This window comes from Myiozetetes cayanensis, unplaced genomic scaffold, assembly GCF_022539395.1.
Source record: "Myiozetetes cayanensis isolate MyiCay16 unplaced genomic scaffold, myiCay2020 scf4, whole genome shotgun sequence".
Taxonomy (NCBI): domain Eukaryota; kingdom Metazoa; phylum Chordata; class Aves; order Passeriformes; family Tyrannidae; genus Myiozetetes; species Myiozetetes cayanensis.
This window is the reverse complement of record NW_026087631.1, coordinates 461,618-486,609: the sequence shown is the minus strand read 5'-3', so window position 1 is coordinate 486,609 and position 24,992 is coordinate 461,618. Positions and strand designations below refer to the sequence as shown.

The 24,992-nt window shown below is 39.1% G+C and overlaps 1 protein-coding gene across 10 annotated transcripts in view; it reads right to left on the bottom strand.

Annotated features, from left to right (window-relative positions):
* The window catches only part of AOPEP (aminopeptidase O (putative)), a 178,852-nt gene that overhangs the window by 128,476 nt on the left and 25,384 nt on the right, over window positions 1-24,992 (bottom strand). For all 10 annotated transcript variants that reach the window (XR_007630555.1, XR_007630556.1, XM_050329447.1 and 7 more), the window contains one exon: window positions 24,689-24,937. Coding sequence is in view for 8 of the 10 variants with exons in the window: in XM_050329447.1 (XP_050185404.1) it covers window positions 24,689-24,937 (249 nt within the window). In the remaining 2 variants the exon portion in view is untranslated. The remainder of the gene's footprint in view (window positions 1-24,688; window positions 24,938-24,992) is intronic.

The window sequence follows — 24,992 nt, the reverse complement described above, 5'->3', positions numbered from 1 at the left end:
AGATAATAAAGCTAAAGATAGCAAGATGAATCAAGGTCATTTGAAACTACCAAGTTAACAGAAATGAACCAGCTCATGGACATTTTGCTAGAATTATGGTGTCAGCAGGGTTGTCTTTCTATTCTCAAAGTGCTTTCAAGTCTAATAAGTAAACACTAGGCAGTTTCCCTGAGCATCAGAGTCAGGGGAATGCTATGGTATTTTGGTGCACCACCAACACTTTTCTGCCTTTTTTTTTTAAAGCAGTAAAAAGTACTAATATGACAACAACAACATTTGCCAGTGTGCAACAACTGTGGCAAAGGGCAGCACAGGACTTTCCAACTGTATTTCACATTTATACTCAAACTGAATCTGCTACAAAGTTCAGCATTGTCATGGGTTTGCTGACCGTTACCCCCTGGGGCTGATTTCCACATGGATTTCCAGAGAAAAAGCCAATCAAAAGTTTTATTAACGCCTCTGCCAATTGCGTATTTGAGATTATGGAAAAGAAGGCTGTGGCGCAGAAGGAAATGGAAGAGCCAGACGCCCTGGTGGGACTGGGTGTGCGACCCCATCCCGGGCCAAGCCTGGTCAGGCCCCCCTTCTCTCCTGTAACAGAGTAGAGAAAGAAAAATAAAACTTTAAAGAAAGACTGCCTGGACAAGACATATGGCACAAGAAATGGCAGGCAGAGATAACAGACCTCCACGGTCAGAGCTGCCAGCCAGAGAGGAGAGAGAAAAGCCGCGGAGGGGGGGAAATCCTTCTCCCCTCCCTGTCTCTCGCTCTCCCTTCAGCAGGGAAAAGACTGAAAACTAAAATCCCTGCCACCTGTGGAGAACTGCTGGGGAGCGGAGACGACCCTGTGCAGCTCATGGAGCCCACGCCGGAGCAGAGTGCATGAAGAAGATGTGACTCCATGGGAGGCCTAAAACCAAACAGAGTCCTGCTGGAGACCCGTGGCCCTCGGGGAGAGAGGGACCTACGCTGGAGCCAGACGGCCGGGTGGGAGGTGTGATCCCAGCGAGGGATCCGTGCTGGTGCAGCTGAATTTGTGACCCCGAGGGACGGCAGGGAATGGAAGAACTGTTGCCCGAAGGTGGCTCACACTAGAGAGGTCCACCAAAGACTCTCTTGTGAGGGAACAGGGGTGGACTCAAAGCCGTTATCCCTTGTGACTCTGGTGAAGATCCATGGTAGGCAAGTGTCCCCTTGCAGTCCATGGAAGAGAAGACCTGCAGGACCGGGGTAACCCCCCAGGCTCCGGTCTTAGCCCAGGAGGGGGGTAGGCCCAGCCCTGGGGCCAACAGAGAGAAAGAGAAACAGCTCCAGCTGCAACGAATCGGAGCTGTCATCCTAGAGATAACAGAAGAACTTTAGAGTGCTGCAAAGTTATGTGAAAGACTGTAACTCCAAAAATGGAACAGAGACTGCTTCTCCTCCTGGACTAATACAAGGCGGGAGGGGTATTTCTGTAAATACACAGTACTTTTGGCTAATTAGAATTGTAGTATATATATAGTTCTTTAGCTTTTATCTTGCTAGTAATAAATCTTAATATTCTTCTCCCCAATCAGATCTCCTTTGTCTGCATAAACCTTTTCTCAACTTATAGCAATTGTGCGTGGGGTGAGAGGAAATTGGCCCAGAGCAAACCCACAACAAGCATCTGCAAGAAGGGTTAAAGCCTTCTTCTTTTTAAACCCCAGATTCATGACAAGAGGGTTAAAATATCTGAGTATCTGAATTTAATAATAAATTATGTGGCCCTATACTTTTTTCCAGAAAAGGCAGGTCTCAAAGCATCCTACAGATCTCCTGAAATTCTTCTTCGGCTATATTACAAGTACCAGAGGTAAGGCAGAAGTAATACACATGACCACAAAAAAGCTCTTTACCCTCAGTAAGATCCTTAACTACCAGCTGCTTCCTTCAAGCTCTTGGTAATATTATCACTGCAGTTTAATTCTGCCACATTAACAAGCAGACACTGATCCAAGACATTGCCAAACTCTGGAGGTGCCTGTGTTTGTGTTTACAGCTGCAAACACAGAGCTGTCAGAAGAGCTTTCCTATGCTCTAATCTCAGATTTAGTTATCAAGCCTTAAACCACAAAAAGAGGACAAGTTTCCACTCCAATCAACTCATTTGCCAGTGAAAATCCACTCAGGAAATCAGGATCCAAAACTAACCATATTATTTAAGTATATACACACAGGAGCAGACACAGAGTTGGGTAAGGAACCAGTAACACAATATTTCTCCCCCACATACATCTTCTCTATGTGAGGCCCACATCACTAAGTTGTACGTATGAAAAATCTGGGTTTAGCCATAACACAGCCCAGTAAAGGAAAGCCACAGTCTATACTGCCGGTTTATTCAGAATATGCAGAATACACTTTTCTCCGAGGAATTCCATACTATACTATTTTTAAGCTGAAACTTTCCAAATATGTATATCTTTCTTCCTATGTAAAGATCAAGCAGTGATGTGCAAAAAGGCTGAATTAAGCTAGCAACCAAATAATGCAGACCACTGCTCAATGTCAGGAACCACTTGGCTTACCAACTCCCAAATATTTCTGCTTTGTATATTTGTTCAGAAGGATTTGCTTTCAAAAAAAATAAAATAAAGACTATAAATATGTAAAGAAATAGTTCTTCAGCTAATGTAGACAACTGCTGCCAAGCCTTGAATGCAGACATTGGACTTAGAATTGAAAAACTGGAAGATTTTAGATCATAAACATGTTACTGTCCAGGCTCTCATTTTCCTGGCCACTGCAGCACTGTAGCTTTATTTGATAACTTGATATAGTTAAAATTAAATTTGAGATGGTGATCTTACCAAAGCAGAAACAGCAGTACAAATGTGCCATAAATGCAGAAAACATAAGCAAAGCTGTTAACAGACTGTTCTTCCTTACAGGTACAGGGACTGGCTACATCAGAGTTTCAACATTTTCATTGAAAACTAGTTTTCAATGAAATTTCGTTCAGCAGTTTCATTTTCAACCAGTTGATTTTACTGATTCTGATCAGACACAAAACAGTTCATCAGCTTAGGGTCCCTTGACACACAAAAGCATATACAGCATACAAATCTGAAAAAGGTAACATCAAAGATAGCTGAAAAAGAGAAACGCAAGAAATGCAACATAGAGGGTGAACAGTGGAAAGAATCACAGTATTTCTCTGCATTGACTGTTCTGAGCCCTTTTGGGGATCCTCACACAGAGAAATAAAATCAAGTTAGGTTCATATTTTATGACCCTTTAGGAAAACGCTCAAAGTTCAGTTCTTCATGTGTGCATATGATCCTTGTTATTTCAATGGGAGAGAGACATACACGCATTTCAGACTAGAATTTTGTTCTAATATTCACATCTGTACAATGTGCAGCTCAACACATAAACCTTTGTGCAAGCTTACAATTAGAAGATTTACAAAGCCCAGCAATTGGCTCGCAGTGACAGACAACAGGCCTGCAATACCCGCACAAGACTACCCATATCCCAAACTAAAACAGAGGCTCCCAGGGCTGCACACTGCTCTCTGCAATTAGTACCACAAAAAGAAAACTGCAAACTGTCTTTGTTTGCGGGTTCCTTTTCCAATGAATTTCAATTTAAATATTCTGCACAAGAAAGTATCCGGTGCTGGCCTTTTCCAGAGCTGCTTCACTCTGCCTTTCTGCCTATTCTACACAGAATAAGAGAGCAGATATCTTTAACTAAGTTGCGAACATTGACTATTTGACCAGAAAAAAAACAAAACAGCATATTTGTAAAAGACAATATGTGGTACTCCTCAATCCATTGAGAAATTCTAATGAGCCTGTCAGTGTCAGATCCATACCTCCTACAATAGTTTCTCTTAGCCATAAACAGCAACAGGTAATTCATGACCTAGGAAAGCAAATTATCTTGAGACTCCTTGTTTCTCTATAGTGGAACAACAGAACTCTTACAGCACACTATACTAACACAGTTCTTTCCACATAAACACTGCTTTTTTCTTCTTATGAATTATACACTTTGGAAAAGGCAGTTGGGTTTTAAAATTCCACATTATAACTCAATTTTCTGTTTGTCTAATTACTGTGGAAAGAGTGAAAGGGAATCATAAATGAAAAAAAATGTTTGCAGGAGCACAATCAGTCAGATTTTAAGCAACACAAATGCATTTGTATGCTATTAATATTTACAGGTTTTGCAAACTCAGTTTATTTTAAAATACCACACAAAATGAAATCTACGTATTTGTAATTTGCATTTGTTTAAAAACGTGTACATTTTTAAATTTACTTTCATGATCTTAGAAGAGAAAAAACTATAGACTAAAAGCTACAGAATGCTTTAACTTAAGCAACAGCCAGAACTGAGAGACAGTAAAGAAGGGAAGAGGCGCCCTGCTCTCCATGCATTCAGTGCAGAGCACAGAAAAATGCTAGGTGTGTAGAATGCACAGATTCTTTTGTCTACAAAAAGTTAGAACAGCTCTGATGCACATGTTCAACTGCACTACAGTGTGGAATACGTGTACTGACAGTCACCCACGGAAGACATTCCATGTAACTTATTTCAAACCTGCGTGGACTCTGACCTGAACCCTAAGAAGGCAGATGCTCCCACAACAAAAGCCTGGATGCTTCCTCTTTCTTTCCAGTCTCTCATTTAGGAGTCCACAGACAGCTAACTATTGTTCTGGCAAAAGGACTCAGACCCACAGTCTTCACATTGTCTCAGAGTTCTTAAGGTCATTTACAGATGGCAGCACCACAGATACCCCAGCCACCCAGAGCAATTACCTTAAGCAACTCCTGCAACTCACCTTAAGTAACCCGAGTCAGGTGTAAAGCCTGGAGTTCAGGGAAGCAATTGAAACAACCAAATTTGCTAATTTAGTCTCGTGACAGGAACTTGTGCGTAAGATGAAAAATCTCGGTCCTACACTTGATGCCAAATACAAAGACCACAACTTAATTCTCCCATCCACACATTTCTCGACTATTTAGAAAGGAGAATCTCCTAGGCAAACATGTCAGATTTGAATTTAGCACCTGATTTACTCAGCTAGGTCATCAGTAATACCTATTAACACAAGCAGATGATTTGGACCCCAGTGGTCATATGTAGAAAAACACTTTATTAATTGTATCAAGACAAACAACAATGAAAAGTGTCTTTCTTTTGAAGTTTTAACATACTACAAAAGTCCATCTAGCAGAAGCCACTGAGACCTTTGGAGGAAGATACCGATCAACTGCTTTAGCTCGAACTAAAAAACACACTACACATAAAATGTAATCTTTTTCACTGCACATGGAATAGTAGTGTAACTATACTGACAGTACATGCAAAAAGATACACACAAGTAGATACATTGCATATTTCATATCTTAAAGTCATTTTCAGTCAACACCAAAAGGCATAAAATTGACTATTCAAAAAACCACAGGGAAAAGTACCATACATGTGTGGAAAATGGGATGTTACAATGATGTTAGAAATGGCTAGTTATGATTTATAAAATATCTCCCATTTCAGTCAGGTCAAGAACAAAAAAAATTATCAGCGTGCTAAGAATTTGTAAACATTAAGTATTTATTCTTGTACCAATATGGAATAGTAAAAGCAAAATCTTATCAGAATGAAAAGGAACAAGCTGGCACACAAAAAAAATTTTAATGTAATAACAGACTTTTAAAAATCTGATATTGTACCATTAACTCCACAACAAGATTACAGCACAACAACATTACATTCAGATTTGGATGATTTGTGCTTGACTATATCTGGCTACGTTAGAGATATAAGGTAGAGGGCAAGCTTTCTAGCACATCTATCCATCAACTGATACCAGTTTAATTCAAGGTTTGATTTTAGTTGATTTTTTTATCCAAAGGAAAGTTAAATTTATAAACTCATTGGGAATGACCGCAGATTAATCTCTTTCACTTTTTAACTGCCAAGGTCAACATCTTAAGAATGCCTTGCATTTTCAGACACAATATGTTACATTAAAATATCAAAAAATTATGTGTATATATTTAGCCATTCCACCCATGTGTCTCTATTCAGGTATTTCTCTGGCTTCTATACTCCTGGGCTCTAAGCACTGATCAATTAGTATCAATAACATTTAAGCATGTGTTTCAAAAGAGCAGGAAAATTATATCAAATGAAGGTTTTTCAGGGCAGTTATGTTTTAAAAAAATTTCCTAGCTGGCTACAAGGCAGAGACTTGAGGAGAGCTGAGCACTTCCTGAAAAACAGTGAACATATCTGGTTCCAAATGGTGTGCAACAGAACAGTGCTCATGCCAAGCACTCCGGTAGAAATACTTTCAAAAACTACCGGATATGTATTACTCTATATATGTATAATATGTATTTATTTATATCTATAATATGTATTATTCTATAACTTATTACTCTATAACTATGGAGAATGTTGACTTTTTCATGAGATTGAGAAGTTATGGTAATTCTAAGAAAACCTGTTGGAGTAACAATGAATAAATGTGAATAGACAGAGAAGAGGCAGTGCACTTCACAGAAGTTCACCCAGCAATGCCAGGAGTTCCCTTTACAGTAGAGTAGCTCCAAGGTTTTTATGCCATTTTCTGTGTTTGCCAGTCCATTTAACTTAAAATCAGTCTATGTTAAAATTCATTCTAAGTAGCAGTAAATCACAGAGGGAAAAGATGAGAAGCGAGGCTCTCCTAATCTTTTGGGTTGCTCAGTGTAATGGTCTGCTGCCTTGATAACGTGATTTATGTGTGACATCAATGGTAAGCAGAGAGAAAACGTAATGATGGAAGTTTGGTATCTTCATCTGGATCAAGTCACAAAACTGTCAGCTGTGTTACCTTCTACTTTCAAGGTGGTTATTACTGGAAAGGTATTTTTGGTTTGACAGATTCAGCATCGTTGTTGAGCAGTAAGCTACACTGTTTAGAGTATCATTTTATATAGGAGTTCAAACATGTCCATTTTAGGTCAAATTATTACAACAGCCCACAATTAAAAACTGTTAAACAAATACAGCTGGCACAAAATAATACCAACCTCCCTTCTTTGCCTTCACAATCAATCATATTTAAGACAGTAAAAGACTAAAGAGATAAACAAAAGTAAAAAAAGTATTTGCTTTGAGTTGCAGAAAAATATTAATTCCTGCTTTACACTTCTTAAGTTCTGCATTAATAATCAATTTAGAATGCAAACATAACAAACTTAGAAAGTCCATTTCAGTCTTATTATGCATATACTAAAAAGTTCCTAAACCAGGAAATGCCAGACATTGTTAAAGACAAATTTGTTCAATCCTACTTAAAAATAGCACCCAGACTCTGGCCCTAGTGTCAAACAAGTGAAAAATACCTCAGGAAAGGGAAATCTTGTCTTTTGTTTTAAGCAAACTGCTGTCACTACTATTAATCACTGGGAGATTTCTCGGCACATTTCTATGCACATTTCTGCGTGCCACCTCCCTTCTCAGGTTTACACTGAAGACACAACTACTTTTCATTAAAGGAATAATTTCAAGGTGTCTAGAATGTACTACCCAATCTTGCACAGTGCAGTTTCACACCAAACATGCAAAGTATTCAATATCTTACACCTGTTACTGGTTTACTGCACACGTAATGCCTGTGAGGCACGTGTGTAAAAACAAAAGTACAAGGCAGAGTTACCTTAGGACACCCCTTTATGATTTAGCTTTATAAACCTATTTAATCTAACTAAACACTACACCCAACAATTTGCCATTGAAGTCACTTTCTAGAGGGGTTTTTCTCATACTACTGAGTAACCCATGAGGTTACTGATGGCAGTTTTATGCTCTGTTTCACAAGGAATAAGATTTGTATCAACGTGTCCTAAGAGCTTTGATCAGCTTTTGCAGCACTTCCCACGTGAATATTAATTAAGCACTCGAAAGATCATGCTATCATAATGAAAATATGTAATTGATAAGAAAAACTAATAAAATACACATAACTGTCAATTGACTATTGCTGGAATAGCAATTAAGATAGAGTGCAAAGACTTATATTGGTAAAACATGCTTTTTTCCCGAGTTTTACAATGTTAAAAAAAATGTTTTCGTTGACTGCAGAATACAAAAACTCACTTTCATTAAGCTTTAAAGCAATGCTAAAAAATAAATATAAATCATAAAATACAATAAAACCAGACTGCCTTTACATTCCTGACCTCATAATCTTTTAGCAGTCTTTACATGTTTGAGAAAATCATTCCCGAAAATACACAGTACATAAACAAAAGCCCATGACTGAACAGCACTGGTTTAAGTAACACAAACACAAAGTTTTGGAAAGTCTTCCTCAAGCCTTACCATCTAAATAAACCACATGTGTGAGCAGGACTGATTCTGCTGTCTTGTACAATTTGGGACTATTCTGACCAGATTTCAGTTGAGTTAATCTACTAATAGCAATGAAACTGGAAGTAAATTTGTATTCTGCATAGTTTTATACATCCTACTAGATTAAGCCACATGGCTGACATCTGTTGCACATTGTTTCTTTTTTGATCCTTCTTCCAGGTAAGAAGCAGACGCAAAGATGTTTCTTGTTTGATAGGGTTTGGGGGTGTTATATATCAATATCTACATCTATATCACTATCTATATACCTACATCTACTAACACATGCAGTATTAATCACTTATGCTAAGCAAACATGGGCAACAACATTCCACTTGCTCCTGACAGCAAGGTGGTGTAGTGCATTCTGTTTCCTATTTCCTGAAATTCACATGGCAAAAGCAGACCAACCTCACCGGCATTCAGCTTACCCCTCCCTCCAGTGCCCCTCAGCTTTCCCCAGTGCTGCAGGTCACCACAGGCTTCACCACGGTGAAACCTTACCTGGCCTGTCAGCATTTTGTGCCTGACTGTCAGAGATACTGAAAGCCTTGACCCGTAAGCTATGAGGAAAGCTAATCTAAACAGGAAAGGTTTGGTATGTTCCCAAAAGAGATTCTCTTTGCTAAGGACACACACTGAGCCCCGTTTCACACAGTTTACTCCATACTGAATGCTTGGCATGCAGGTGGATCGCACTGCCCAGCCAGGAGGCCACAGAGGTGTGAACAGCTGAAAGCCAGCCTTCACCTGCCAGGACAGGATGATGTCTCCAGGCCAGCCAAGAAATCGTTTCAGACTTGATGAAAAATGCTTTCCAGCAGACAACACAGCATCAGCAAGAACGAAGAGCTAAAAAACAAAGCGACAGCCAAAACACATAAAAAAAGGAATGTCTGTCTTACTCCAAGCTTTCTGCAATCTCCCTCTGCCTCACATACCTTAAAGCTGCATCTGTCAGCTGTTCCCTAAGCACCAGTCAGTCTCATCCAGAAATCAGTTTATGAAGGTACCCACAACTGATTTGGTAGACCCTACTCTTAAGGACAAATAGACAAGGAAGGGGAGTTGGGAAGAAACTGAAAACTGCTTTGCACACCCTGGACTTGAGCAAGGAAAACTCAGGAGCTCTGGTTTGCTAGCTTTTACTTAACTGATACTAGAGCAAAATTCTTAAGTTACCAGTTTCTCAGATCAAGGTTACTTGGCTTAAACAATGGCCCAGATATATGTGATGTGTTTAGCTCCAGCTGATGTGTACTCGAAGTGTAATCATATCAAGCTGCTCTCAGGGAACAGACACTGCTCCAGAGTTTTACTAATCTAATTCTGCTACATCCTGCTGTCACGGCAGAAGTCTTTCTTTGTATAATCATTCCGTGTTCTTAGACATGGGGATGAAAGCAACGTGTGTTTTTTTAACAAATTTCCAGTTCAGCACCTTTCGCCTATGGTCTTACACCCACATACTGATCTCTGCAAGAGTTCGAGTTAGCTGGAGGTAAATGTAGTTAAGTCTTGTAGTCAACAAAGATGATTTGATTGTTGTCAAGCAAGAGGCTTTGCAAGTATTACTGGCTCATCACAACTAGACTGTTGTGCTGTTTAACATTTACTCACGCGTTCCATTACGCTTCCTTCTGTATTGCCTGGATCTTCTTGGTCCTCACAGGCTCCTGAGTAGGCCTGTTTGACTTACTGGTATATTCTGCACACGAAAGTCTGTGTACTCTGTTGATCAGCATCTTTATCTTGCTGAGAAAAAGGCACAGGATTCAGAGTGGCTCTGCAGCTCCTCCATGTCTCTGTTCCTCCACATGCCTTACATACCTGTAGCTTACAGGATTGTTACTGGCCTACATGTCCTGCTGAGAACTCTCCTCGTTCCCAGCCACAGCCTAGCCCAAATTTAACACCACAGCGACAATTTGTCATGAGGTTTACTCTTCAACAAAACTTCTGTGAAAAAATGCCACTGGGAGAGCAAAATCTAAGCCACAGAAGATAACTTCTTAGTGTCTGATTTTTGGCAGGAGTATTGCTGAGTGCTTCACTAGTCTGAATAAACCGAGAATGAGTGGGAATGCTTAGGTGTGGTAGGAGACCAGAGAGGAACACAAGACAAGGCTCTCAGAATGTCCTGCGTTAATGGCACACAATTTAGCAGGTCATCAAGACCCAGCTTACCCAGGCTTCAAAAAGACGTGCAGAGACAAAGAGCAGTGATCAAAGCCTGACCTCTCACAAAGGGGAAAATAATGAAAATACTGACAACCTTTGCTCCCCAAAGGCAACCTGCACATTGTTGCCAAGCTAAGAAAAACCCAGGAGACATCAGGACTCGAAACATGTCCTTTATGTCACCATAACTGATCCAGAGCCTAACATCTGGACAGAAATATCACGGTGCCAGACCGCTGGACAGACTTCTTGGACACCACACACACTCTGGTGCTCAGGTGAGACAGTAAGCAAGTGAAATCTACTTTGTTTAAGGTTCTATTTTGGATATAATCACCTTTCCCACCTATAAGATCCCTTCATCAACGTTCGCCACGTTGTTACTATGTGTAAGTAGTACAATAAAACAGTATTGCGCATAGTTTGTATCCTAACACTTAGTGCAGTTTGATAAGACAGTTTATTGCTGAGGATGACAATGGTTATGCCCCCATTAGTGTTTTCATCAGGACCAATAGTATATTACTAAAGCAAATCCTACAGTCATTCACACATTCCAATCTGACTCAGCTACCAGGGAGATTTTGCTGCAGGCAACCTGCATTGTTTCCTGTGGAAATTAGAGAGCTGTTCCCGTCGTGCCTGATTTCACTCCAACAGCAACATAAGAATGTGAAGAAATAAGCACTCTTCTGAACAGCTTCAGTGCTTAGGAAGAAATATTTAGCTCAGGGGACCATACTAAATCAACTACAAAGTACATCTCTCCTACTGTAGAGACTGTAGAAGTTGAAGTCTCCATACTGACTACATCAAACTATTTATTCATCCAATACATTGCCACTATATCACCTGTTAACAGTCAACTCCAGTAACAGCATGGGGGGTTTAAGACTATTTTTTGTCTAAGTTTTACTGTTCTTGATATTTTTTTTTTCAGGCACAAATACAAAGACACATTCAGAAGCATTTCTGAAGTTACTGACTTGTCTCTAGGCACGCTGATCTCTAAACTAGAAATTAGTTCAGCATTTAGCTTTTGAGTCTGATTTCAATGCAAAACAGGTACATAATGTACTTACTAGCTGGACTGACTTAAAGAAACCTATAATGAAAAGTCACTTTGCTGTACTACATGTCTTAGCTTTACTGGCCTCTATGACAAAACATGTGTGACTTAAGTCAGCACCAATGGAGTTTATTTTAATGAAAACATCCAAGGCACTGCTAACTACATCCCTTCCTGTCTTATTACAGGCAAAAAAATCAAAAAAGAAGTCCAGTCGATCCTTTTAACACACACATTCAAAAAATAAAGGAGAAGGATCATAAGATCTTTCCACAGTTACTGGACCAAGTGTTCCCTGTAGTATCTACCAAAAATGTGCATTTTGTTGAATATGTAACACTGCCCAAGCTATTCTTAGCAGTTCTGCCATCCATTGTGCCTTGCAAACAAACAGATTTTTTCATCTAAAAATGAAAAGCTTTCTTGTGGAAGGTGTGGTAAACCACCTAAATGCTCAACATGCAAACATTCTTGCCCAAACCAAAGAAGCAGAAGGCTATTGAATTTTAAAGAAATAAACATTGCGTGGTACTACAGTGATGTAAAGTAGCTGGAAGTAACACACAGTGGAAAGGAGCCAGAGAGGAAAGAGGAAATTATGTTCCTTGGCAAGATAGGTCCAAAGCTGCCAGCATCTGACGGTGGTAGTGCTGAAAAATGAGTTCTGTATTCTTAGCCAAACAGCAGCAGCAGCTTATTGAAGATCATAATCACAGCTCTGCAGTGGGTTCAGCAGCAAATTTAACTAATCAGCATTGAAATATCAGAACAGAAACACCAGCCAAACACACCGGGTTAACTTTTCTAAAAGCACAGAACATGCGAGAGATTAAAGTTATTAAAATTGTGCCTTTTGACACACGCTGGAATCTCCCAAGATGACAGTGCAAACCCAGAGCTGTGAAGGCACTAGGACAGCCTGAAGCCCACTGCTGCTGAAATTAGAGACAAACCTCACACCTGACGTGGCAAGGAAACAGCAGAGCTTTGCTTAGAAAACTAGCAATGGATCACGAGGCAGTAAAAGTCTTGGCTACTACGCCTCATCAGAAGTAACTGAAATTTGATCTACACCCTTGTGAAGGCCCATGCTAGCAGATGTTGGGACTGAGCATAAGGAGAAAGGGATTAGCAAAATGTGAAAGTGAAAAGGATCACTCTAAGGTCAAATAAGCCACCAAAGACTACAAATTCAATAAAACTGTCCCTCGGGAATGAAGTCTCCCAAATGGCAGAATGTTATGACAGCAAAGAAATAGGAGGAACAGCAAATACAGGAAGTATAGGATCCAAGTCATTAAGCAACAGACTCAACTGAATGCTCACGATCAAAGCTAGAAGTAAATCACACCACATGAGGAAAAGAAACTTATCCATACAGTAGTATGGAAAGTGAAAAAAAACAGACTTGCAGCAGCTGAAAAAAGGTGGGTAAAAAATCCCAAGCACCAATGCCATTAAAAAAGACACCTTAAGATAGGTTTTCAAAGAGGACAAGGATAAGTAAGACCTAGAGCTAAACTGAGGTCTAGGAAGACAAAGTTACCTTGGTCAGAGCTAGTGGGCATATAAAAAAACACTTGCAGAAAGTCTCAAAGTTAAAAAAAACCCAAACACAAAACTCCAACTGCGACGAGAGAGGCATTCCTGCCTCCTGACTTTATATAACGTTAGAGTTTTACCACCGGATTTTGTTTCTGTAAGAATTTCCTGGCAAAACTGGATATTTTCGGGAACAGAAATTAGCCCTAAACCACTGGAAAACCACGAGATCCAAACCCCACTGCGAGGGAGTCTGGTGGTGAAGGCCTCATTTAACTCCTGTCTGACCACTGAGCACTCAGCGAGACACAATCAGGAACACTGGAACAGCGATCTTACAACTTCTGTTGGTGGTCAGGGAACAGGAATTATTCTTAAGGACCAATAAGTGATTCCACTAAATATAGAAGACGACCATGATAAGTTGTGGGGTTTTTTCCCTCTCAAAGAATGTGTCAATATGAATAAAGCATGGTAGTACAGAAAAGTCAAGGTATATATCTGGAAAGGCTTGTGGAGAAATGTGCAAGAAATACATGCTTACAGTAAAGGAAAATTATAAATTGTGGAGAAACACTTGATCTTCAACACTTCTGGTAGTTGTTCTAAATGTTCTGTCTGGATTCTTTTGAGTTAACGTTATTTTTTATTTTAATCTGTCTTCTTTCTGAAGCTTTCTGGAAGTTAAAAAAACACTCAAATCTTTGTCCCAGAGTCAATAGTTTACTATTCATGTATTTCCAAAGATCTAAAAGACCCTGTGTGTTGCCCACTTTAAATTACATGACAATCACACTTCTGTAAAAATATCAAAAACAGCAGAAAAGGTTTGATTCACAGACTAGAGGAAATACAAATCTTAAATTGACTTTTCCTTCTGTTTGTAATAGTTCTGTGGTCCTTCTTCTTGCTTCATAATCAAGTTAGACTTGAATTTCCTCATATCACAGCTTCTACTTTGAGTTTTACTTTAGAGAAGGAAAAGGAACTATATAAAAAGTGGGCTCTTTAAGCATCAGTTCATAGGAAATCCACTCAAATGAGCCCTTCTAATATTTCCCAGTAAAGGTCAAAAGGTAATAATCCCCCTTGAAGTCTCCAAAAATCATGGACTTACACAATGGAAAAACATGCTTGAAGGTTTATAAAGTTTCAGAAAATGGGTACTGCTACAGACCAAACAGAAAAGCACTCCATGGGAATTGTTTGACAGTCCTATGTGGACCCTGCCCGAAATGGGTACTTTTGGAAGACCTACTCCTTTACTGTGTTTTTCAGTCATTACACAAAATTAAAATAACAACTGAAATAATATTTACAAAGTGGTACTGCAGCAACTTAATTAATTCATAAAGTTTATCCCTCAGTGGCATTAAATACACAATTTGAGAATGGAGAAAGAAATTTTCTTGTTTTCACTAAGCCATGCAAAACACACCTACTGATATGGTTGTACCTGGAATTTGTTCAATAGCTAAATTTTCTAGTTCGTTCCCTCACAGGTTCCTATGCCATGACTCATTTCTATCAGTCTCCTCTCACAAGTAACAGCAATAGGATCAGAGAAAATGGCCCCAAGTGGTTCCAGGGGAGGTTTAGATTTGATATTAGGGCTCTTCACTGAAAGAGTTACTTCACAGTGGAACAGGCTGCCCAGGAAAGAGGCTGCGTCACCACCCATGGAGTTACTTAAAAGATGTGCAGATGTGTCAGTCAAGGGACATGGTTTAATGGAGAACTTGGCAGTATAAGGCTTATGGTTGGTGTTAATGACCTCAAGGGGCTTTTCCAACCTAAAGGATTCTATGCTATCACTCTTCAGCTGATCCTCTATCTGATCATTTCAGAGCTATGGCTGTGCCTTTCTCCACACCATCTCACCTGTAGCACCTGCAGTTTATACACCCCTGCAGCTGAAAGCAAGGGAGACTCAGCAATTTGGCCTTTGTCAAATCACAAAATAAAATAAAATGCACTCAGAACACAGCACAGCACACACTGAAATCAAGATAAGGAAAAACAGTGAATGGATAGTTTCCATCCATACTGCAACATCCCCCCATCTTTTTCTTCCTTCCTACAGATGACTAGCCTTGCAGTGGACATATCTCAACATAGCCCTCCAAAGATGCCTGCAAATGACATATGTAACAGAAAATTTCATCTCTATTTCCTATTTTTTTTTTGACAGGCAAAAAGGGCTCAGGGAAAAGATGTTTAACTCATGCATTTACAGAAAGTGACTTTGAGTACAATTGACCAGTCACCCAACAAAGACAACATCTATCTAAATCACAGATAAGAGAGTGAATTCCTATTCCAGTGTGCTAAAAGTTTTAAATACATTAGGTGAGAAAGCCATCATCAGAATCTGCTTTTTGTGTACAGAGTTGTAAACCATCATGCAAATAATGATTCGCACAATAAATCCTATTTTACACGATATCACAGTATACCTCATAAAAATTAGGAACAGCACGCAACACCTCATCTTAATTAACAGTTAAAAAGCCCAAATATTTACAAGAGTACCTACCTCTACATTTTTTAGGATTTAGCTGTAAAAGTTTAAGTTCCATAGTGAAAAATTATGATCTCATGCACATAGGACAGGTCTACCTAGAACTTAAAGGAATTACTCACGGTTTACACCAGCACCACAGGGATCATAACATTCACTGCAGTACATTAAAAATAGGAAGAATCATCATCTGCATATGTTACCTGGCTGCTGAAGTTGTAATTGCATGGGCAAAAGTAACTTGCTTCTTTGGACACATTATTTGGAAAACTGAATCAAAAATACAAGAGCACAAATGCAAAACAGATTAAATCATAAAGCATGCATCACAGGTATGCGGAAGGAACAGAACTTGCAATTGTTTAGCAACAAACAGCTATAAAATGCTAGTCATTTAGATTACTTACACACTATTGCCAAATAATTACATGCTCTAAAATAGATAACTGATCTTTGGCTCATGGCTTCTTTTCTTTTTCCTAGAGCTACACATGAACACTCATTGTAGAACTGGAGGAGGGAGAGGGGGAAGGAGGGCTTTGTTTGCTTGCTTGTTGTGTGGGTTTTTGTAAGAGACTGGGTGATGTACAGGGGAAGAAATTAAAGTCTTTTTATTTTATAAATCAATTCAGATGGTCCAGTCAGAGCTCAGCTTACATCGTGAGACAGATAAAAAGACTTAGAAAAATAGTCATGATAGCCACATTTACACCCAGCCACTAACAAAAAGTCCCCTATTGTAATTTTACTGAATGTAAAATGATTTCTCAGTGGAAAAAGACAATAAGAATTACATCTCTTCATTCAACCAAATCAACCAGTAAAGTCCACATTAGATGACAAAAATTGGCACCACTAAAGTTAGGGGGAAAAACCAAACCAGCCCCCACTGCCCTTCACAATGGCCTATATACACAGTGCTTTCGTGAACCAGTCATGTTGTAGGTGGGCCTTGTGGGCGCTAAATAAGATGTTTCCAAAGGCTTGACCACATTCTGAAACAACTTCTAAACAAGTGAATAAAATCAACCTATTGCCATACTACAAAAACATTCCATATAAGATGACACCACAGGCAGTAAGAGTAATATTACAATCCTCTGTCAGGATATTAAACCCTTTGTCACTAAAAATCCCATTCCTTACTGTCAATTTCAACAGTTTTCATAATTTTCAATGTACCAAAACTTCTACATGTGAAATTCACATTTTCCAGGATTAAAATAACGAAGATCCTCGCATCATTTTTAAAAACAGAGATTAAAAGAAAAAGGAAACACTATACATTATTTCAAAGACAGATTTTTCTTAGTACTAGCAGCCCAGAAGTCTGGAGTACGCCTTTCAAATTTAGTAGATAGTTAGTACCTACTATTACAAGCAAGAAAAGGTTGGAAAGGCTGCTGCAATGTTAGAACACTGGGTTTGGGTCCAAAAGATGTGGGCTCAGTTCTTTACCTTGGCCTGGGATGGGAGAGGAAAAGGGGATTAGGAAATGTGTATTTCTTCAAAGATCTCCTATAACATCTACAGGCACCAATTAGTTATCTGTAAAATAAGAGTACATTCCTACTAATTCCCTTGATTTTCTGAAAACTAAATACTTCAATTGTTGAAAGGCTCTCAAAGTACCATGACAACATCAATGAGTCCCACAGGTAATATGGGGGGGAGAGGTGTCATTTGTAACTGAACATAAAAGACAAGGTAGGTGGTAGCACAGGTAAAAGCACTGAAGGCTTGGAATCTCAGAAAAAAGTCAAGTTTGAAGGGATGTCTTTTCATCACCTCCTGAGACGCAGGTTCCACAAGACCCGGACTACCAGCTGCAGTACTTATTGCCACAACAGTTGTGAGAACTCTTTTCCTTACATCTGGTCTGAAATTCATCACTACAGCTTGTGAATGTTGCTTCACATACTTTCCCTGTGCATCTCTGAGAGGACCATGGCCGTGCCTTTTCTGCAACCACTCCTTCAGGTAGTGGGAGACAGTGATTACTCTCAGCTAGTTTTGTCTTTTCTCAGGCTAAGCAAATCTAGCTCTATCAATCTCTTCCCATAAAACATGTTCTCCTACCTGCCAACAATCTTAGCAGATGCCTGATGGACTCAATCCAGTTTGTCAGTGTCTCTGTCACAAACAGGCAGCCCAAAATTGGGTACAGTGCAGTGTTGCAAGTATAGACAGAGTTACTGCTATAGGCCAGGGGTGGGCAAGCAGAGCAGAGGCAAACCAAAACTGTCTACCCAACTTTCTCTTACTGATAAAAAAATTCCCTGGCCAAAAGCAAGATGGAGCTTAGGGGACTGTATCACTTTGCTCATAAGGACTGGATTGCACAGAGTGCTTGCTCAGCAACATCATTGTTTTTAGGATCATGAATTCTCTTGGTCTTCTCAGAGTCACCAGCAAGGACTCAAAGCACTACTCATATGAGAAAAGGGTTAGGGATCCTTAAAGCAGACTCTTATGAAAACTCCCATGCAGAGGAACACGAGCTTCCCCATCAGCACTGCTCCTACTGTGTTATGTTAATTATCTGCTGGTCTACAAGCTTTCTGACAGATTGCTTCCTATCTCAAACCCTTATCTTTAGGACTATCTTTCTTTTTTCCTGTCTCTTTAGCAACAAAACAAACAAACAAGAACACAACAGGAAAATAAAGCCAGCAGTTTTTTTGCATAGTTTTGGTGGGTTTTTGTTTAAATTTTAAACAAAGACTGCAACCAAAAAGACTGACATTAGTACCTGGCAGCTGGCACCAGAGGCAAAGCATTATGTATGGATTTCATGCTTTCCCTGCACACTCTTTTGTTTTGAGTATCATTGGTCTTGCAGTCTATATTTAAAACCTAAAATCTATTACCTGGTTCAAGTCTTTCAGGTGGTGCTGGTAAATTGCAGACTAGTGACTATCACTGACAGAGACTCAGAAAGCTTCTCATACTTGGTGTGGCCATCAGGGAGAGTCGCATGACAGATGTTTCTGGCTGCTTTGAACACTCTCTGTCTTTTGGCCCCTTAAAAATTAATCTTAGGGCTTCAAAACAATTGGTTGCAACATTAAGTACCTTCTTTCTTATTATTTAAGCATATAAAATGTAAAATCTCTGCATTTATAAGCACTGTACTATTCACAAGATTCAGAAACTTAAATGAAACAGTTTAACACTGCTGACTGCGAATATTAAACAGCAGATGGACTATTTTACTACTAATCTGCAAGAAAAAACCTTTTTCAATATTCTTATATATCTCTATTGGTAGGAGAAAAAAGTTGAGGGTTAGAGGTAAAGTAGGACACAGAGAGGAGGAATTCTGAAAACCAGTTTCAAAATCTCAAAACCAGTGTTCAATTAATTAATATTCATTGACCAGTGACAATTAATTCATATTTTCATCTCTCCATATTCTAGCTCTCTATACACAGGTCACTTTTTAAGGGAAAAGAATACCTTTACTTTATAAATGCCATGCAACTCACACAACAACACAAATTCATTGGTACTACCTACACACACACACACTTATATGCACATATATAAAGGGCAGGCATGGGTATATATGTTAGGCATACACACATATATCTAATCTGTGTAATATATAACAAAAAGCATAGAAACATGCTGGCCTCTCACATACGTGTGTACAATACACACACTTTTCCTAAGCCAAAACACTTCATGCCAGCTTTAAGCTGAGAAAAATCTTTACAGACACCACTGAGTACAAACTTCTATTGGAAATGCCTAGGCACCCTTAACTATAATGATGCTAGCAGCCTCTTCAATAATTCCAATCCTAGAATTTAAAAACACAGCTACTATTCTATAGTAGCATCGAAAGAGCTCTACTAACTCTCCAGTTACTCTAAGAAGAAATCACATTTTTTGTTGTAAAGCCAAGAGAGAGGGAGAGAAACCAGAAGCAATTGCTTCATGTATCAATATATGGTCTTGCTTTAAAGTAATGGGACGTCTTATGAGGTTTATTCTACAAAGCATAATGTTAATAGACCCACAAGGTAGCTCAGCACATTAATAAGGAAATATATTATGCCTGAAGTATTCCAAAACCTGTTTTGATAGTAAAATGACAACTGTATGAAGGACTGTGATTGCAGTGGTAGCAAATTACACTTCAGACTTCAGCTAAGGGTCAGAAAATGTGCAAAAAAAGTGTTTGCTAATGTACAGACTAAGACTCACAAAAGACTTCTACTGCTGAGTGAAATAGTCAAACACAGTTCTGCAAGACTGAACAGTACTAAAGGTTTTACATTTAGGTTTGACACTTGAATGTTTTCCAGTATTGATTCTCTACGCACTTACATAGTCATTGCAACACTGCAGACACCAGAACAGACAAATCATGGTTACAGAGCCGCAGATCAAAGAGGCCGCTTGAGCCTCCCCCCTTTTCAATTTAAAAAGTTAACAACCTTAGTGACATGGACTGGAAAGACTCAAGAGTTCTGCTGATACACCATGTTTGGAAGAAAGGGATATTCTTTCCTATAAAATACCAAAGACCACTTTTTTACACGAGAGTGCGAATAAGATCTTCATAAATACAAATTTAAAGCTGGGTTGCTACACCCCTACTTAGCCAGCTAGTTGACCTGATTTACAAATATTCCAAGCATCCTCCATGTTTCTGTCATCAAAGACCACCTGGGTTTCAAGGGTGTCCAGCATAGTTGAAAATGAGGCCACTGATTTTAGAGCCTAAATAGAATTCCAACAACCTAACATTAGGATCCTGTTTTGACAATGTCAGTATCTTGATCAGATATTCGTTGGTTCCATTAACTTACTAGCTCCACTGGGCATAACTGTCCTCAAGAACAGATAAACTAGGTAATACCAGAAGTCCACCTATACCACAGTCGTTACCAAGTGCTCAAGGCAAAACTAAGAGCATGGGATTCTTTTCTCATCACGTTCTTCTAAACCCCAGCAGCATGTGATGTGACCACTCCAGTCATTCATACACAGTACTTGGCTAAGAATTCTTCCTTGTGCTAGAACTTACTACAAAACTAGTACATCTGATATACATTAATTCAAACAGAAAAAACAGTAATCTTTTGTTATTTAAACAATGTGTGTCGAACAAAAGACTTTGAAGACCATTGTCTCAAAAAGAGCCCTTCTGCTGAATGCAAACAAAGGCTTACAACCCCCAGGGGAGTACAATGAGCATCAGCATGTTTGCTCTGAAGAAGTAGAAAGCTTCTAAGCAGTTTCTAACACCACAGAAACACAAGAGATTGGTGTGACTGTGAAAGGACTTATGCAATTAAACACTGTATGTGAAGTCAAGGTCTCAAGCACAGGCTCAGGCAGCACCAGAAGTTAGAGCTTCTGTATTTGAAAGAATGTTTTTCCTCAGGAAATGAAAAAGGGCAAGGAATTCAGAGCCTCTTCAGGCATTGACAAAAGGAAAGAAAACTGAGTTGTAGGTCAGTGGGAAGAGACTGTGATCAATAAAACTAGACTGGGAATGAACTGATTTGAAGAGAACAAATAACCAATATATAGACCCTATTTTTAATCTGAAATTAGTAATTCAGCTTTGTTCACAGGAACTGCTAGTTCACATGAGAGCATTTCTGACAATGAAATACCTCTTACATTTCAATGCCAGCGGTGCTCACAGTTCCTGAGGGAGTACCATCAACGGCATGAAAACACAGTGCTACTTTCAATCTACTGATTTTAACCTCTTACTTCTCCAAGCACATGAATGATGTGCACCTTTCACTGCAGTGTGTTGTCAGGGATATCTTCCCTGAAAAATCTAATTAGGAGCTCTTGGGCCTTGCAGTCTGACACAGTTCCCTACTCCTTTTCCTCAAACTCACTCCCTTCTGCTAGCGAAAAATCAGATAATCAAGGTGTTCACAAGATTCTCAACACTCTATAGAAAGCATTGAATCTCTGGCTTTTAAACTGTCTAAATATGGTCTGCAATGCTTTATTAATTTAATTTATGTACAGTTCAATGTAATATCACCAACACAGACATGCAGACCACATCCTCCTTTTACTAGCATGAATTTAGGAGAAGGAATACGGAATCACTTGAACTGAAACCGTTCCAAGAGAGAGTGCAAAACTAACTCCTCCAGCTTCAAAGAGCAGCAGGAAGCAAGATGGGATGACTGCTAATGTTATACACAGGCAAGATCACATTTCCATACAGAAGTCCATAGCCAATTAAAAAGACAGGAAAATGTGTACAGAAAACGCAAGTGAAATGAACATGCTTTCAACCACAGTTTTCCTCACAAAACATCTGTCGGACTCCAAGAGAAATGCAGCTGACCCACAGTAGCTACCACTAAAATAGCTTAAAATGCTTAATTAGGTCACTCTGTGCAAGAACTATCATAAATTTCACACCAATCTAAAATGTTGGGGAACATCCCTCCCAAATAAAGGGAAGTATTTTGGGATACGAAAACAACAGTAAGTATCATCTAATGAGGAACAGACAAAGAAAAATGCCAAATGCTGTCAAGCCCTGATACTTCAGATAATGGCTAAAATTTATGGCTTCCTTCACTGGTAGGCAGAAGTACAATTAGAATTCTCATAACTACCTCCTATGTGCTGGCATACTATGTTGTGTTTATACTGCTACAGATAGATTAGAAGATAAAAAAATAAATTCTATTTAAAAGTACCCTTTTTAACCCAAGGTAATAACTAACTTTTTTTTCTTTATGTGGGTTTGGACACGGTTTTGCACATAGCTTATTGTTAACTGAAGTAATTTAGGCAATTTTCATTGTATGCACAAGAATTAAGCATTTAAGTAGCCTGCTATATACATAGAAGCCTCTGTTGGAAAAATCACACAAAACAAGAACAAACGAGCTATTATGAGTCACTTAATAATCTCCTGCCCAAATACAGCTTGATAATTAAACAGGTCAAATTATTTCTTAAATTATTTAAATTTTGAAAAATTTGAATGTGTTTGGCTTGAGGAACTCTTGAATGAAAAGCATCAGGAAGTATGCACACCCATTCTTTCATCTTTTACTTGTATCCAGTGATATGTATCACTTGGAACTGACACTGGTTAGAAGAAGCAGAGGGGAATGAAAGGGAATGGGTTTTTCTCATCTTCTTCATAAAGAAAGCACAATTATAGTATTTTGAACATGCAGTCTGGATTCAGATAATCACAGATGGTTTTGCAACAGAAACCTGCAGGCATCTTTTCCCTATAAATTGTGGGAAAGATACATGCAGGGAAAGCACTGACAATTTCCCAAAGAGCAGCAGCATATCAACAACTGAACCTTGAACATTTCTCCTACTGTGTGCTGTGATTTTGGCCAGACACTGCTCTCTGCTTTCTCATTCATTTTGCACTGTTTGTGTGTCTTGCCCTTCATGGTTCCACAGATCACTGCTCTTACCACGAGCCACGTAAAATGGCCTGTTTCTTAATTATAGCACTGATCCCAAAGGACTTGTGTCGACCCTTTAGTACCATGCCTTTGAAGTCAGAGAAAACTGCTAAGCAGCTTTGCAAAGTTTATATGGCTTCAAGAACATCGCACTTCACTCCAAATCAAACCACTGTGCAAAGCACCAGAGAATATAACCTGTGGTAGGCACCCAAAGCAACTTCATGCTTTCAGTGAAGAAGTATCACTGAAAACTCAAAACTTGCAACTAAGCCTAACCCTAATCAGTAAAACCAGTAATAAATAAAAAGTATCTACAAAGCAACGAGGCTTGTATGACAGAGGAGGGTGACTGACTGTTTTAAATTTTCTAGATCTTCATAAAAAAAAAAAAAAAGGCAAGTAAACTTATACTAAAAACTATACAATATTGTTCTGTGCCAGCACAATTTTCTACTTTTTACCCAAAAGCTGTGGATGCCTCATCCCTGCATGAGTTCAAGACCAGGCTGGATGGGGCTCTGAGCAACCCAGTCTAAGTGTCTGTGCCCATGGAGTGGAGGGGGTGGAACCAGATGATCTTTGCCTCTTCCAGCCCAAACCATTCTGTGGTTCTATAATTCTGGTTTACCTACACACCTGAAGTCACAATGAATGCCTTTTATTACAGTTGCTTCAGACATCAAACCTATTTGACAAGTGCCTCAGGAGCTCCAAAATACAAACTATACAAACTGGGAATACAGCTTTCCTTTCAGTCATTATTTTTCTAACAAAGCTTTACCTTTAATTCTTCCCTTGCATGTTTTGTACATCTGACTAAATGAATCCACTCTACTGTTGGCACTAGGCAAACAGTGAATAAAATCAGTGTTTTGTTCTCTGCTATTAACAAACAGTTTCTCATTACCAACTTAAATATTTCTTTTTGTTAAGAAGAATAAAAAGTGAATGGTGAATTTCAATTGCTACACACTGTCTTACAACTAATAGAGCTAAAATTCTATTGTCCTTGCATGACTGGAAATTATACTGTAAAACCAAAAATGTTTAAACTTTTATTCTTCACAATTCCATGAAAACTTGATAATATAATCCTTACAATTTGCCTTACGCAGCTTCTGAAGATCGGTGTTTGAGTAGAAACTCATAAATCACGAAAAGCTTATGAAGAAACTTGATCTAGATTTTAACATGCCCTTGTTCTATCAAAACATAACAGTAAAATCAATGCCAAAAGAAAACAAGACAAAATGAGTGCGGCATCAAGTCCTTAAATCCACAAAACCAATAAAACAACTTCAGTTGGCAAATGAGGAAACTCAGACCCACGTGTCTAATAAGCTTATATATTCCTTCCCTAAGTCCTGTTGAAACTAAAATAAAGATCACAAAGGATGCCAACAAACATACTCACATGAAGTCAGAACAAAGTTTTAAGTCTGACTTAAGAAAAACAGCACAGCAACTTTATACTGACAGCAATTTGACTCAGCCAAATAGCTGATAAAAAGAAGTCTAACAAAACACAGGAGGTGAGATAATAAGAAGTTTCTTTACCTAGCCATTCCCAGGCTGGAGAAGTTGGAAGGGACTATCAAAACATCGAGCCTGGAGAAGGGGTGGGTGCCCAGCGTGGTGTGAGCAGCTGAGAGGCACTGCGGGATGAGCTGCAGCAAACGTTCCTCGCAGCGCTCCACCAGGCACCGGGGAGAGAAGACTCTGTGAGGAATGACTGCCTGCAAGCTCGCAGCAGGACTTTGGAAACGGCAGGGGTATTCCACGTGGCCACACACTTCTTCATGCCATCTGACAACAGCAAAACAAAACAACAGTTTAATGGGATACCAGAAGTGCACACGGC